Here is a 17,131-nt window from a genome sequence, read left to right as displayed (position 1 = left end):
TTTCCAGAGTGGTACTCCTGTTCGGATAGTATGTGTCCAGTAAATAGTTTTTTAGAATGTCTTGGCTGTTGGGATCATTTCTGGCAATTGTTTCTATGACCTCGTATGATTTTAGCACTCTTTTTCTAGATTTTGCAGGACCAAGACTGAGCCATACTATGTTGTCTGATTTTCCATACAAAGCAGTGCCGGTTTAACGATCTGCTGCTTCATAGGCCCCACATTCTCTAGGAGAGAGCATTTTTATGCCTAGGCTGTACATTTTCTGTGATAATGTTTTGTCTGATGCTAGGTCATCCCAGAGGTTTTGGAGCTCTGTTTTTTTTCTGCTTTTAAGTAGGCTGTAACATATCGTGCAACAGCAGTTGAATTGTCTGCAATGTATTGCACATCTAGTTTGCATTCCATAAGAGGGCAATGATTGCTTTGTAATCATTGATATATTTTGATTCTTCCCTTCTTTTTATGTAATAAGTGTTTTTAGGTGATTTACCTTTTAACACTATGTCGAACTGAAGACATGAAGTTGTTTATTTCACCTGTTTCTGTAACTGGTCTAGGGAAACCAAAGCGACATTTGGTGTAGTATTTACCTTTTTGTTTTTGTATTTGCGGCGACAATATTTGCCACATTTGTGTCTTTGAAATTGTAAAATCTGCCCATGCAGCTCAGTTTGTGTCTGTTGTGAAGGGATTTCACATGTGACATATTTTTGGATAAACTGCAAAACGGTGCTATCACTGTCGTGCCCAAATTTCGGTGCACCTTTGGCCATAACAGCATGTGAATATGTGGTGCTCCTCTCGCTTGATAATCTTTTCCCCAAAAGAAGTGCTGCACTTCTCCAAGGAGAGGAACAGTTGTATTACAAATAAGTGTAGCATGGCAATGAAACGATGATGGAAATATCTTGAGACATTAACTGGATCTAGAGAGCAAAGTTCTCCAGGTGTTAATATAGCTGTTGTTTTTGTTGCAGTTTGCTATGTGTAGGAACTCATGTAAATCTTCACATGCATATTCTGCACAACTTAGCGTAACAAACCAAGTCGGTGGTCCAAGGTTTCTGATCATGCAGCGCACGGCTCTGTGCCGTCTGAACCAGTATTCCTTTGTACCACGCATGTTTGCAAACAAATTTGTTATACTTGATTGTAAAACCTCATCTTTTTCCTGTACTTTTTGTATTAACTGCGCAGCTGACATATTTTGGAAGTGGGTTCCAGATTTAAGAATGTGTGCAACTACATAACATAGTGTTGCTAATTCATTTTCATAGAGTAGGTGGAATATGTATTCCCAGATTTAGACAAAATGTGGATCTTGCAAATACATTCGTAATGAGCGGTATTCTGATGCCCCAATCTGTGTGGGTCTATCATTGTATCTTCCACCTTTGCCAGTAGGAAATAGCAGTGTAAAATCACATGCTTCTATACTTTTTTTCCCATATACTCATTGGTGACCCTTTAGTTTGTCGCATTTGGTAAGTTTCTAGTGCATCATCTATGCTTTCATTGGAATGCAATGGATGAATTGTGTAATGTTCCAAAAGAGTGGATACTGTAGCTGGATCCAGAAGTTTAAATTGTCCAGTTTCTGATGGCTCTTGAATTATTTCAGTTGTTTCCCTTAAACTTTCATCAATATTTATTTCCTTGTAGTACTCATTGTCTTTCAGATATTGCAATGCTTGTCTAACTTTGTGTAAGTCCACTAATTGTTGCCACATTTTTTTGTCCTTTGTTGGTACTCCATTTGCCAAGACTATTAAAGAATGTTCTATCGAACGTTCCACTCTTAGAGTGTACATTTTCCGTTAGATCTAATGGCAAATAAACTACTTTGCCACAAATGCCTTCCACCAATTCAGAGGAAGGTAATTTTGCTGTTTTTTGGATTAAGGCGTATAATTGCTTGAAATGGGTGAACTGTTTGAATTATTATGCTCTCATACAAATTGAGCTGTTGCAGGATTTTTGGTAATGGAAACAATTCCAAATTATTTGTAAAAGCACTTGAAGGAGTGTGGTTGTCTAATTTTGCAGTACAGTAACTGCAACATATCAGGCGTTCAGTTAGTTCATATTTGTTTTCAGCTAAAAGGTACAAAGCTAATTCAAACCATTTAGAGTCTTCATTGTCTTCTATTTTGTATGATATGTCCACGTTTTTTGTGTTCCTCTTGTAAAACGTTCTGGGGCAACACACACACACATGGTTTGGTACTTCAGCCGATGACCTTTTTAAATGTTACTATTTCTTTTCTATGTGTGTGTAATAGAACGTTGCTATGTGCAGAATTGTTGCTACGATGTTCTAAAACTGTTGCATTTTGTAAGTGTCTCTCACTTCCAAAATACTTTTTCTGAAATACGGTCAATTTCTTCTTGTAAGTATTTGGGTGTACCATGCAGAAGAGTGGTATTTAAATTGCCTAATTCTGAAGCTGGACTTTTTGCATAGTATATTTTATACACTAAATTTCTTACATTGGAATGATTTTTGATATCATGGAAGGTACTTTTGCAAATATGCCCAGAAATGCAGGCTAATGAATGTTCTTTTAGTCCTGTGTCTTTCCGCACTGGACAAATATCCATATTTTGCAGCACTTTCATTTTACTTTTGTCTTTACCTTTTACATATTAATTGCGGAACTGACGTCAAGATTTAAAAGCTTTGTTTGGAATGGCACACATTGATGTGCACGGCCATTTGTATACTGGACGGTGTGGTTCTGCTGAATCGAGAGGTAATTCTGAGTTTTCAGGGGATGGTTTTGTAAGCAGCGTTTCTTGTTCCATAATGGTAGTATTGATTTTCTCATAACCTTGTCCACTGCTATGGATGGCAATTGTTTTTTGTTTGTATGCTTCTTCATTAAAATGTGGCTATGTGGTTGTTTTGTGACTCCATTCACCACCACAAACATGTAAGAAATGATTTTTGTTCACACGTCGTTTATTGCTGAGTTTCTTTTGTAGTTTGGTACTTAGTTTTGTTAGTGCTTCCATCCTACTTAACACTAATATGAACAACTTCCTTTTGAGAAGGGTTGCACTGTCCACGAGAGCTTGTAGGATTAACTTTCTACGGTAGGTTTTAAGGGGTGAGGATGATTTCGGTCCTCTTCTTAGTAGATTCTGAAGGACTACATTGTTAGCTGTACTGGTAGGCGTTTTTTTGCCAAGATTTTTGTGTTTTGGGACACTTTTCGATGGAGGAGGTACAGTTTCGGTAGTTGAGACTTCCTTCATTTTGTTACCCAACTGCATTCGCTGGTTTGTACCAACATTCTCTACAAACTCTACAACAGTTGGATGCTTACATTGGGCACCTTTATTTTTATTTGATCTACTTCTGCGTTCCTTTCTACGCAGTTGCTTTTTGGTAGGCATTCTTTGGTGTCTGTTGAGAAAAAAATATACTTTGGTCTGTTGTCCAATGTATGTGTGCAGTGTGCATGTGTGCCTGAGTCTGATGGGGAAGCTCTTTGTCATGGTGTCAATGTGCATTGAACTCTTGCAATGATTTGGTAAGGCCTACTTGTGACGAGAACCATTATTAATAACCGAAATGCCAATAACTTGCTACAGCAACCTCTGTTTATAATCTAACCTAAGGATTCCGTATGTTATTTGAGTACCAAACACACAGGGATTTGTCAGCCATTCTGCCTGTTATTCTTTGTTCAATAAATGGATATTTGTAGGTAGAATGGTTTACAAATCAATGCTTGCATTGGTGCCCAAAAAAAACAAATTACACGCACAGCCTCTTTGAGGAGTAGTTACAATATAAAGGTTGTACTGTACTTACTTTTTTGTGTAAGATGAGCATGTTTCTTCGGATATGTCGTCTGCAATGTAGATGCTGTTGATTCTCAGAAGAGTAGTCTTCACTGCGATTCAAAAAAACAAACTCAATTACTTTGTGTGTTTGCAGCAGTGATGATACTGCACACATTAATTGTGCTTCTTTCGTCAGAGCATTCAACTTTCATATTTCAACCCAGTGCACGTGTACATTTCACTTCACTCTGTGCAGTCTTTGCATGGTACTTGCAATATGGTACTTGAAAGTCCTTCAAAATAGCTAAAACTTTTAAGGGTAAGGAAACGCCTTGTTGTTTACAAAGTGTACTATCCATAGGAGAGAGGTTTGTAAGCGATAGGGCATAGTACTAGATGGGGAAACATTTTCTACGTGTAAATTAAAAGCACGATGCCGAAAAATCGGGAGACCCTCTGAAGGAAATGTCACCACCGCAATCGGGAGCGCTTTCTATTCTCATACGATCACATTGCAAGTAGCATTACTGTAGGCCGTACAGAGAACACAACTCTGACATTTTCACATACAAAATTGAGTTCTGCCCTAAATAGGCATGCTTGCAACGTATGTACAGGTTATGCGCACGACAGAAAGCAGTCGTGCGATTTGTGAATGACAAATCGGACATCTTGCACTTTAAAGGCGGAGCGTTGTTATGTATTCCCTATGGACATTTAGCGGCATTATTTTGTCTAAATCATAAGGGTTCCACATGTTCTCTGATTAAAATATACATACCTGTTCTCTATACTCATGCATGTGCACATGCATGGAGCTGTACGTAGAAATTCGCAATATTTGCACAGTAGCTTGTGAAGTAGGTGCTTTGCAATGATATGCGACTTCCATTCAGAATCATCGACAGTAATTTTGAAGTGCGCAATGTTGATGACGGAGTTAAAATTAGCGATGTTCAATGTGATTGGTGGATGATTGTGCGACTGCTTAGTTGTGTCCAATGAGGGACTCGCACCGCTGTAGAAAGGGTGGAAGGACTGGGTAAGAGTTGCGTGCCGCACGTAGGCAATGCTTGTCCGCTGGTAGGGCGTGTCACACACGGGTTTCTACAGCAAATCCTGCATGGAAAGGCGACTAGGCATCAGCCAATCAGATGTTCACATTACTCTTTTGTGTCGAAAGACGGTGCGCACACTGAAGATGGCAGAGGTGGAGAGGGTCAGGTGATGCGTGGAGACATTTTTGTGCAAGGCTTACAACATTATGCCAAGAGTAGGAATGTGGCACACCATTTCGATGTGAGTGGAGGTGGTGTGGAGCGCTGACACTGATGCCAATGCTGCGGCAATTCTGCAAGTTTGTAGAGACATTCGTACAATGACCACTCCTCATGTGGTAATTTTGCACTACGCTGCTTGCCATTTGGGATACGCGACTTCACATACTTTGGCAGATTTGGCGCAGTTGGTTGAAGCACTAATTACCATCTTCCCAACAACGAAAGTCATTTTTTCTGCTTCACTCCCTAGAGTACAATGGAACAACAATTCTGTTTTCTGTCCAGATCAAAGCATCGGGAGGTGTATCCTCAATCGTGGCATGCGTGTATTCATGCTACGAGCTGGTATGTCTTTTTTTGCTGCCGCGATGACATTGCTCCAAGCAATGCGGATTACTTTGAAGGAGATGGTGTTGCGCTACCTTCTTTGGGAAATGCGATGTTCTTTTGGAACGTAAGGCTTGCTTTAGAGAAGGTTCTGTAATGTTTGCAAGAGTAAAGCAAGGACAAAAAATACATAAAATACCAGATGTCTGTACGGTATCTGGCCAAAAATGAAAAAAACGGCTCTTTTCAGAGCCTACCTTTTGAAGGGGAATAGTACTTTAATGTACCGTCGTCACGCTCTGATCCTGTACATGTCCGCAAACCTTGCGGTAGTTTGCAGCCAGCACACATCACCAACGGGGATTCAGGGGTGGAGACGCATGTAAATGAGAATGAGCGGAGTTAGGGATTGGTCCATAAAGTTCAGTAGGTGTGTTCTGACCGACGTACTTTAGTAAGACCGTCTTCTCCCTCACAGGAGACCACACAGCCATGGCTTTCCATGCTCGAAAAAAGATTATCTGGATTTTGGGAGACTCATGGATACAGTGGTTGAAGGTGCATACAGAAAGCTACAGTTTATCTACAAATCTCGGATTTCCTCATGTGGAAGTGCACTGGCATGGCGTGCGTGGCATGAGATGGCTGGACTTGGTACCTCTCTGTGTTACTTTACTGACGGAGCGTTCTCCAGATATACTGATCATTCATTGCGGATGAAACAGTTTAGGCCATGTATCTGGAATTTCTTTGCAATTTGCAATGAAGGAAGGACTCGCGAACTATATCAACTACGCTCTTCACATGGCACCACCTTGCGAATGTCCGCAGTGTGGAACGAAGTGAAGTGTCGCTTCATGGTTGTCGTACCAAAACTGTACGCACCAAACCTCCCACCTCGCACTGGCTACACTTCACCAGGTTCGCACGTGCTTTTGGTACGTTCCCATAAACGTAAAACAGCCGCCACACACACGACTCCAGCCGGGTGCTCCTAGTGTGGAGTTCCTCCACTTCATTCTCTTCCTCATCATCTTCCTCGCTCTCTACATCCTTACCCATATATCTCTCTGCAGGCCCTTGGGGAGGTGGTGGTGGTGGTGGCGGGTTTGGGATGGTGCATAGGCTAATGACCCAACAGCAGCCATGGAAGCCATACTGATTACTTTTCTTTTGGTCACTACAGCAGTAAAGGCAGTACACCTCAATCTGCTATATCTAGAAGGACAATGAAGATGCACTCGGGGGTATGGGCATTTGTAGGGGTGTGCCTCGTGACCGTCTTCATCCCTACACAGCGGTACAAAAATTTTACACAGCAAGTCCTGAGGTCAGCTATTGTGAAATTACATTTTTACACTCTACAATACTTTGTCTTGTGTCTACAAGTTCTTTTGTACTGTTGCGGAAGCACACCAACCGCGCAAATTAGTCCCCACGCTCAGCGTGGGTGCAGTCACATGAGGACATCCTCACCTCATCCGGGCCACTAAAGAAAGTCCCCTGGACAGCAAATGCAAAGAATCAAACGTGCGCATGCGTGCAAGTGTCCTATGGACAGTGTTCGGGTTCTCAAAGTACTTCAAAGTGCGACACAAGTGAGACGGACAGTTAGGGACAGGCGCAATGTTCGCTATACTTACGTTTGTACTGCGCATGTGCACGCATTCTATGTTCACTGTATGGACAGTTCCAGTGTCCTTAGGTCCACTCCATTTTGTTTGCCTACGAACTTGCCGGCCACTGCGCCTGTTCTACGGACGGCAGGCACCATTTTGGCTGCGCCTGATACGGACAGCTATACTGTCTCACACGCTCCCATTTTCCTCATTTACACCCATTCCGGACATCTGGTGTGTTCTACGAACATGTATCATCTCGTTTCAAGCGGTACGGCGAGGTATAATATCCTTTGGACACCCCTTTCTGTTTATGTAAGCACAATTTGAACAGATTCTGCAGTCAAACATCAAATCCATCTTACTTGACATTAGTAAGGGTAGGTGTACTGCCTTTACAGCACCCACATTCCATTCCTTGCATATTGGTCGAACAGGCTCGCGAACATTTTACTTCTTTTTAAAAACGCACACCCCACACCACACCCACACACACACCACACACACACCACACACACACCACACACACACCACACACACACCACACACACACCACACACACACACACACCCCCCCCCACCACCATTCTAAAGAAATAGCGGGGAAAGCGGGCACTGAAACAAATATGGGGGAATTAGGATTCAACACGGGCTGGTTATGAGGAGCTTTGTGAGGGGAAGAAGGGATGGATATTTCATCAACGTATTTTTTCCTCTTGAGGGTTTGGGGATGGGTCACTAGGGAATGGAGAAGCAGGGCAGGTGCATGTGGTGCAATGGTAACAAACTTTTCCTCTCACACAGTCCTCCACAATCTCCTGTAAACCTTTAAAATTCTCATTCAATATGTCCATATTCTGCTCTATCCTTTTTATCCTGTCTTCTTCTGTTTCGTTTGTTGCCCTTTCCTCTTTTTTTTCCCTGGTCTGTTGAAAAAATAAATACATAAGTTAAATGCCTATAAAATACTGGTCACTATTTTCCATATGCAGTGAAATGTGTACCATTATTGTCGCTGTCTTCAGACATTTCCCCATGCTGGAAATACTCCTCCAGCCGCTCCAAGTACTAGCCATTTCTGAGTCAAAACAACAGAAGGAAATTATTTCTGCACCACTATTTTCCTGTAATCTCCCTTCGTCCTACTGCGTCCGTCCACTGTCGTTCCAGGCTGCCGAGTTTCTGTGAAGTGAATACGCTGGAGGCATCTTTTTTAATTATTATTATTTTTTTTTTAATGTTACCATCCACTTCATTCTACACGGTTATTAAATGTGGTGTTTTCTTTCCTCAGCTTCAGGTTTCCATATTTACTTACTACTACTTTAGGTGTGGATAGTAAGGGTGACCTTGTCTGCACATCGGAATCATTTTGAGGGTGTGGACACAGTGGCATGATTTATGGGTCACTTGGGGGCCATTGCATCCGAAGCACCATTTACTTTTTTTGCTTGCACCACTGCACACATGTGGACATGCACATGTGAATAGTTAAAATGTATAATCATATTGTTGAAATCATGCTAAATTTTTGTTTGTACAATAGTGCAATACATAGTCTGTTTTTAATTTAGTTGTCCTTTTGTCCCCCCTTTCCCCTTTCCTGCCCTCTGAATACCCTTTTTTGATGTGCATATGGACATTTGATATTCCTATTAATGTGAATATTGGATCATCTGCATGTTGAAATCATGACGCATGATCATTTGAATTGATATTCTTTTTATTGTTGCACTTGAGATGGTTTATTGGGTTATCTAAGACAGATATTATTTGATACATTTATACTATGTGAAAATGATGGTACATGACCATATGTTTTGACAATACACATTTTGTTTTATGTGCTTGGTATTTTGTGAATTGGGAAATAATGTTTGATGTGATTATCGTGTAATGCTGGAAAATGTTTGATGCAGCCCAATGGAAGGCCAGGAAGTAGCCGAAACATGTTGGCTGTGTTTGGATTGTCTGAGTAACGGATGAATATATAAAATTACTATTGTAAAGCACAGGAGTTCTCGACAGATTACAGTATTTAATTTGATTTAAAGGTGGTTAAGAAGGGTGCATGGGCACAGGCAGCCTAGGTTCACCTTGAATTACACTATTGTGTGTGACGTTTGGCTTAAGTCACAAACCAACCTAGGATCGTGCTGGCCAGCCCCGATAATATTTTAAGAATTTCCTGTGTCAATATTGAATTTATGGTAGTGGGAGTTAGCTCAACCTGGTATTACCCCAAGTTCATTTGTTTTCTTTGGAAGCTTATCAATACCTTCATTTGAATTAAATATATGATGGCCTGGTAGTGATGGATCAAATGAAAATTGGCCCATGACTGTTGTAGGGGAGGATTGGTCCAAAAGAACCCCCCCCTCTCCCCCTCTGCATCTTCACCCCCGGTGAGGCCCATGGCTCGTCAGGGCCCCCCCCCCCTACCACCAGGGCCCAGGTGGTGGATGGGTCACTGGCCGAAGACATTGACCAAACCTGCTGAATTTAGCTAGGCCTTGGAAACCATTTTGTCTAATAAAGATGGTTTGAGCCCTGTGCACCGCAGCACGGCCACCACCTTTGGAGAGTTTCAATTATCCCTGTGGCCACACCTTCACTGTTTAGGGTCTTCAACAGCTTCAAGAAACCATTTGAATTTCATTGATGACCTATTGGAGATTACATTTGACAAACGCCTCACTGGAGTGAGTTAACTTGAATTGGTTTAATGGTTTTGCTGTACCCTCCAAGAGCCAGATCCTCTGTATTTTTTAAAATGTATTTTGTAGGTGGTTATAAAATGGCATAATTCCTCACCAATCTTTAAAATACTGAGCTTTTCTAGACAATAAAATGTAGGTTTCTTTTTTCAGTTAATCTTTTAATCCCATATTTTTTTCCTTCTAGGTATTTAATTGATAGCCGTTGGTTCAAACAGTGGAAAAAATATGTTGGCTTTGACAGTTGGGATATGTATAATAAGGGTGAAGGCAACCTCTATCCAGGTCCCATTGACAACTCTGGACTCTTTTCAGGTATGGTGTAGTATTTGGGTAACCTATGATGTCTTATTTTCTGTTTTGTTTCCTTCAAGTTTTTTTTGGTATATTATATCCTTGGTGTCCTGTATCATTTCCGTGATGCCTAAATGAAGCATTTACATGATTCCACTTAAAAGTACTAAAACATCACATTATACTTTGAGCGGGACATGAGGACCGAAGCAGAATACCATGTTTTTAATTTGGATCTGGTGGAAGGTACAGTAAAAGAGTGAATCAGTTACGTAGGGACATTATTAAAAAAATAATAATAAAAGCATGTGAGCATCGATTGAGAAGATGATTTAGGTTGGGGAGATTTAGTTTAGTGAAGTTTCTAATCCTGGCTTGTGAGTGTACAAAATGCATCTGATTATGGACAAATTACTTTGTTTTCCTATGCCTCAAATTGTGAATATGTAAAAAGGAACTGTGGCTATGTAGCATGTTTGAGATGCTTCTCTACATTTAATGTTGGCGCTTTTACATCTTGGGCACTGGGTTTCTGCAATGTTAAATGGCGATTTGCTGTAGCTGCATTTTTGGGCCCCTTTGATACTAGTGGTCTCATGTAGGATTGCTTGCTTTCAGTAACCCAGAGTAGACCTTTCCTCGGCTTGTGCCAGGAGCATTGTTAGGCCCATTTAAAAGCTGGATGGGTAGACTGGTATAAGCTTTTTTTCAAACATGATGTGTTTCATGTGACCTTTTATACAAATATATAGCTTAAAACTAGTTGAAAGGCACCAGTGCACTTTACAACTACACAATGGACACTAGACAATCCTCTATTTAGAGGGACAAATGTATACATTGGACAAGAATATTTGGCAGATTTCGAAAGCATTAACAGATACAATGTGTATTTTTATTTTGTCTTAGAATGAGGTAAAAAAAAACTCCATGGAACTGGACAGTCATTTTCAATGACCCATTGGCTGAAATGGCTTGCTTCACCTTCCCTTCGTACACCTCGCAATGTTTAAACGGGCTGCATCTTTTTGTAGTATTGCTGCCTCTTAAACCAACTGTGGTTTCTGTTTTTCATGACAGTTAAGATAAATGTAATGTACTGTCCTTCGTGTCAGTAAGAGATGCTGTGCCCTGTGTGTATCCTGTGACGTGCTGTAGGATTTTTGGAGTAAAGGTACAGTTGGTCATACTTAGTAAGTATGCCAGTAAGTGCATGTTTCTTAAGGGTGGCAAATAGAGTGTGAATCGTAGTAACTTTGAACCGGAATTGATCAATCAACTGAGCAAACGTAAACCTGAAGGCTTCTGCATGGTTATTCCAGGTAGCGATAAAGAACATACTACTACATCCAATAGGTTTAAACAAAAATTGAGGTGCACTGAATAAGCACTGACTTTTTTGTGGCTGGCTAGTAGCTTGCAACTTTCTGCACCCTGTAATAAGTGTGAGGTCGATATGATCGTATTTTCGTTCTTCGGGGACCAGTCTAGCTTCAACGTGCAAGACTACCTGCCCAATTTGATTGTTGCAATACTGCTGCTCGCTACTTTTATTTCTTTTAGTAGTTTTAATTTGTGGTTTTATATAGTTTATCCTCTGTGTTAATATCTGTTGGAAATGATATCAACCTCTTCAGGAACTCGTGGAACGCTTCTTAGTTTACCTCATTGACGTTCCTGGTGCGATTTAAAACAAATCTTTGATTCTGCGCGCAGCCTTGGGACTGTACATCCCATATTTTTTGTAGTTTCGTGATCCTACTTGTTTTACAGCCCAGGCGCCAACAAGCAAGCCGGTTTGTGCCGTTTCGTGTATGGAGAGTGTTGGAGGGACTCTTAACTTTGTGTCCTCCCCATCTGTACTTCTATTGCTGTAAGTACCCAAGCCTGATACTTATCCACCTATGTCGCGCAACGTCTTAATTAGGTGGCTTCACCTTAACCGCCAATTCGGATTACTCCGCACCCAAGGTAGGTAAGCCTCTCAGCAATGCACATACAGCTGAGCTGCCCAAACTAGTTACTGCGGAGGTTGTTACAGATCACCATAAAACCTCTGTATTGTTCATTACTTTTCCCAGTGTAAGTGCGTCTCTTAAAGCGGTCCTATTAAATATCCGCTCACTGGCCGGCCACTTTATGCAGGTAGCAGATTATATCTTGTCTAACAATTTGGACATTATGTTCTTAACAGAAACATGGCTCAGTGAGGCCAATCTACACTTGTACTAACTGGCCACCGCTAAAGACTGCAAAATTCTGCACTCGGACCGTTTAGGGCAGAGGGGTGGTGGGGTTGCAATAATCTTTATGGAAAACAACCTATTTTTTTCTCGCACTTTGGCACTTGATGCATGCGAGATATGCTGGTTGAACTTAGTCTGAGCTCTACATTTACCCTTAGATTTTTTAACTTTATTTTTGGTTATTTTAAATCATAACACAACAACCAGTCTCAACATTGTGCCACGTGTTACCCGATCCCTCCTCCCTCTCCCCCCCCCGATGGTGAAATTAGAAGGATATTGAACAGTCATACATTTGTGCACAGTCATACATTTGTGCAGCACGTTCAGTATATACCTCCAGCCAAGAAGACGGAACATTTAATGCTATGTTAGCTGGTGATGTGAGCTATACAGACTGTTTCAGTCTGGTGCGGAAATCAGATAGTTGATGTAGGGACCACATATGTCTGGAGGCCTTGCGTGAAGGGGAAGAGTCTTGTTGAAATTCGATTCAGTGTCTTGGCAGTATGCTATATCCTGTAGCCATAGTTGTACAGTGGGGGGGTGATCTCTCCCCCAGGTCATAACGACTCTCCGTCAGGCCAGAACCAGCAACAAGCCAGTCAGCCTCCTTACCGAAATCGGTATGTCTTTTGTGTAACCCAGCATTGCAACTTTAGGGCTGTGCTCGATCTGTTCGCCCACTATTGCAGAGGTTCGATCCAGCACTTCCCTCCAGAAGCGATTTTATTGACAGGCTTTTCCAAGCCAGGTGTATGAATTCTGCTGCGGGTGCGCCACAGCGGTCGCATGTTGGAGGTATGGTGCAGCGTTGACTGTGGAGCTTGACAGGGGTGTGGTAGACCTGGTGCAGGAAATTGAAATGTATTAATTTATAGCATGAGTTTAGGGACACCCTCTGGGTTTGCCACAGGATGTATGACCAATCTTTGTCCGGAACGTGATCCCTAATGATTTTTCCCATCTCTTTCAGGGACGTTGATTGGGTAGTAGTGTCGGACAGAAGATTTTTGTAAATTGAGGACACTAGCCTACCTTCCCTTTGGGATTGGATCACCCTGTGGAGGAGTTGCCACAAATGCGGCTGTATCGGGAATGTAGGGAAAAGCGATCGAAGTGTGTGATGCGGTCAGAAATATATAAATGTGTCTAGGGCAGAGTCAGCACCCCGATCCTGTGATTGTTGCAGCATTAAGAAGGTTCTGTCAATAAATAGGTTTTGTGTGACAATCTGAAGCTTGCTGACCCACTGGAGGTAACCCCTTTTCTGCGGTGAGTGGGATCCCTAGAATAAACCTCACCGGCATGAGGGGAGAAAACCTGACTGGGACCTTGCATTTCGGCGCAATTTTCCTCCCTTTCGTGTAGGTGGAGTGTGTAGGTGGAGTATACTATGTTCAGGGTTGTAGGTGGGACCTGGATGGCGCTTATAATAGCGGCCCGCAGCAGATTGGGTGATATTAAGGCTCGTTTGACTTGGAAAAGGGGCCTAACTAACTTGATTGTGTACCAGTGTCCGAGAAATTGGACCTGGGCAGCCCAGTAGTAACGCTCCAGGTCTGGTAAAGTCAGGTCTCCTTTTGCTATACGTTGGATAAGTATAGCATGGGCTTCCCAGCCCAAATGAGCTCAAATTAAGCTTCAGAGCGATTGTAGGAACTTCCGTGACAGTAGTAGGGGGGATATTTGTGAACAGGTAGGAGTTTTGGTAAAATTACCATTTTTACAATGGAAACCCGCCCCCGCCGTGTGAGTGGGAGAGGTTTCCACCTGGATATTTTGTCACGCAGACTCTCAACTACCCTCACGTAGTTATCCCGAAAAAGGTCGGATTTCTGGACATCAGGATCCACAAGTATTTAACCCCTATGTATTCCCATCTAAACCCGTAATCATCTTTGTGAACTTTAGTTTCGTGAGTTAGAGGAAATATGACTGATTTGGTGTGGTTGACTCTTAAACCTGAGAGAGCACCGAATTGGATTACTTGCGCATTGCTGGGTTCAGGTTCTTGGTTGGGTTGTTGATGAAGAGGGCTATGTCATTGGCATATAGAGCTAGTATTAGTTTGGGGGGCCCAGGGAGAGACCCTTCTCTGTTTGTCTGGCTCTGAGGCCGGCAGCCAAAGGCTCCATCGCCAGTGCGAACAATAGGTCTGACAGAGGGCATGCCTGCCTAGTCCCTGTTTGGAGTTCAATGCTTGTGGATTTTACTTTCCCAAGTACAATACTGGACAGAGGGGTGTTTGGAAAGGACAGAGATGAGGTCTAGCTAGTGGTCGGCCAGGCCCATTTTCCTCAGAACCGCAAAGAGATATGACCATTCAAGAGTCAAAGGCTTTTTCTGCGTCGAACAGAATTGCCACGGCTTGAGATGATGGGTCGAGAGCTTTGATAATTCTGAATAGGCGTCTGATACCAAATGTTGTATTGGGACCTGGTATAAAACCTGCCTGGTTGGCAAGCACCAACCCCAGCATCAGGGGGAGCAGTCTGGAGGTGACTACCTTTGCTAGGATTTTGTTGTCTACATGAATTAATGAAATTGGCCTGTACAAGGCACAATCTTCAGGAGGCTTCCCTGTTTTATAGAGAAGGATCACGTCCGCTTTGCGAGTGTGGGGGGGGGTCAGCAACCTGTTTCTAGTGCCTCCTCGAAAACCCGCAATAGGATTGATGCAAGGAGCGGAGCAAATGCCTTTATAGAATTCCCCTCTTAACCCGTTTGGCTCTGGAGTTCTTTTATCGCTCCCAAGATTTCTTCAATCGTCAGTGGTTTATTTAGAGGTTCCCTCAGTGTGTCGTTAACCCAGTACAGTTCTAAATCTTCTAAATATTGCTGGAGAGATTCTGGGCTGCTCGTGTATTTAGAGCTATATAGGTCTTGGTAAAAGGCACGGAAGGACTCTGTTTTCTCCTCCTGCGTAGACTATCGCTCCTTGAAGGTTTTTGATACTCTACCTGTGGGGGTTTTCTGTCCGCAGCCAGCAACCGTGCTAGAAGGGCCCCTGGTTTTTGGCCTTCCCCGTATTGGCAGATGCGATGGCCTTGTGTTAGGAATCTGGTTTTGCGGTCTGCAGTGGACCTGTATTTATCGAACTCCTCTTTGAGGTGGGCAAGGGAGTGAGGGTCGTTTAGCGTGCGTGGTGTACGTACGTTCCAGCTCTTTCAGCCTTGTCTCGCTGGTAGCGAGTTCTCTCCTAATCGTTTTCAGTATCCCGTTCTCTTTGGCCATTCATAACACTTTAATGTTTCCCAGAGGGTCCCGTCAGATGTTGGTCTTGATTAGTGGATATAAAGCAGGTGATTTTGGATCGGAGTTCCTGGGCAAACACCTGATCCTGCAGTGCACCAGATTTGAATCTCCAGTGGGGCCTACCCTGCCTATTATCCACTGGGATGCAGTCAAGGGTGACGGGAGAGTGGTCGGAGAGTGTTCTTGGGAGTATCTGGCATGTTCTTCAATGGAGTCAGTGGTTTTTAGAAACCAACAGGTAGTCAAGTCGTGAACTGGCATTGTGGACCCATGAGTGGAAGGAGTAGTCGCGTGAGTCTTAGTGGCTTAGTCTCCATGCATCTACTAGGTTGTAAGCCCTGCAAATCCTGTGATCCTGGAGACTCGCCTTGGAGAGGGTGTTGGTGGTTGTGCGCGATTTGTCTCGTTTGGGGTCTAGTGTGGTATTCAGATTTCCCTCCCCATATGATCGTGGCGGTGTCCGTCCCAGCTAGGTGTGTCATTACCCAATCAAAGATGTTTGCCCATCTGTGTTTGGGACGTAGGAGTTCACCAGGACAATTTCACAAAAGGTAAGTACCCCTCCAGACCAAGAGTGATCTGCCTTATCTGTCGCCGATTGTTGACAGTAACCTGAACTTCGTTTCCTTGTTGATTTAGTATGGCCACCCCTCTAGCATAAGAGGAATAAGAGAAGTATCTGTGGCACCCCCAGTCGGGTACTCAGCAGCTCTGAGGTTGGGAGGTGTGTTTCCGGTATGCGGACTACATCAATATTAATACTGGGACACTTTACGGGTTGTGGACGGGTAGTTGTCCCCTCTAATATTCCAAGTTGCTAGCTTGAATCCGGTGGCGAGTTATTACTGTAGTGGATGTAGGTAGCATTCATGGCAGGTGCCATAGTTATTCGTATGCTTGTGTGCCGACAGTGAATGGACGACCAAGGGGACGGTCGGTGGTGGATGGGCTTGCACGTGGCGTGTTCCCTTGGTGAGTTCCTGTACCCCAAGTGTCGCTGCTTGTCTAGTATAGTCAGGAGCCAGGTTCTCCCCCTTCTCTCCCTCTCTTGGGCAACCCCCAATTTGCCCATCAAGTAACCCCCCTTCCCTGGTAGATGACGAGCCAGCAGCCTCCTCCCAGTGTGCTGCTTCCTTCTTTAAAGTTTGCTTGAGGGTTCTTTCCCTCCGCCTGCCCCACAAGCAACCCCCAAGCTGCCCGTCATGTGTTTTTTTTTTTTTTTCTTTTTTTTTTTCTTTTTTTCCCTCTCCCCCACTTGTAGCGAACAAATAGTTCTGAGATCAGGCGCTCGTGCCCATCCAAGTCAGTAGCTCCCTTTACTAGATAAGTTAGCCGTGCCTGACTATGAGGTAGCCTGGTACTGGCATCTGGCTGGCAGGTAAAGAGCAGATTTACAATGTACCTGTACTGGTGGCTTTGAGCGTGGACCCCTGGCCTAGGAGATGTGGGGGTGCATGCGGCATCCCCTGTATTGTGCACTGTCAGCATGGGTTCCTTCTGTCACAGTCGCTTCTCGCTTGACCCAGGTTATTGTTTAAGGGCCGGCAGCCAAGTTCGTCCAAGAAGGCGTTTGCTTCCTTGGGGTGTATTGAAGAA

At 43.2% G+C, this 17,131-nt stretch overlaps 1 protein-coding gene across 2 annotated transcripts in view; it reads left to right on the top strand.

Annotated features, from left to right (window-relative positions):
• The window catches only part of USP4 (ubiquitin specific peptidase 4), a 2,223,295-nt gene that overhangs the window by 124,161 nt on the left and 2,082,003 nt on the right, over window positions 1-17,131 (top strand). Inside the window, exon 2 of one of the 2 annotated variants that reach the window (XM_069644193.1) lies at window positions 9,925-10,052. The exons of the other annotated variant lie outside the window; for it this stretch is intronic. Coding sequence (XP_069500294.1) covers window positions 9,925-10,052 — 128 coding nt within the window. The remainder of the gene's footprint in view (window positions 1-9,924; window positions 10,053-17,131) is intronic. 2 annotated transcript variants of the gene reach the window in all.

The sequence above is a fragment of the Ambystoma mexicanum genome, chromosome 2p (genome assembly GCF_040938575.1).
Source record: "Ambystoma mexicanum isolate Mex_15411 chromosome 2p, UKY_AmexF1_1, whole genome shotgun sequence".
NCBI classification, from domain to species: Eukaryota; Metazoa; Chordata; class Amphibia; order Caudata; family Ambystomatidae; genus Ambystoma; species Ambystoma mexicanum.
This window is presented reverse-complemented; position numbering and strand designations above follow the sequence as displayed.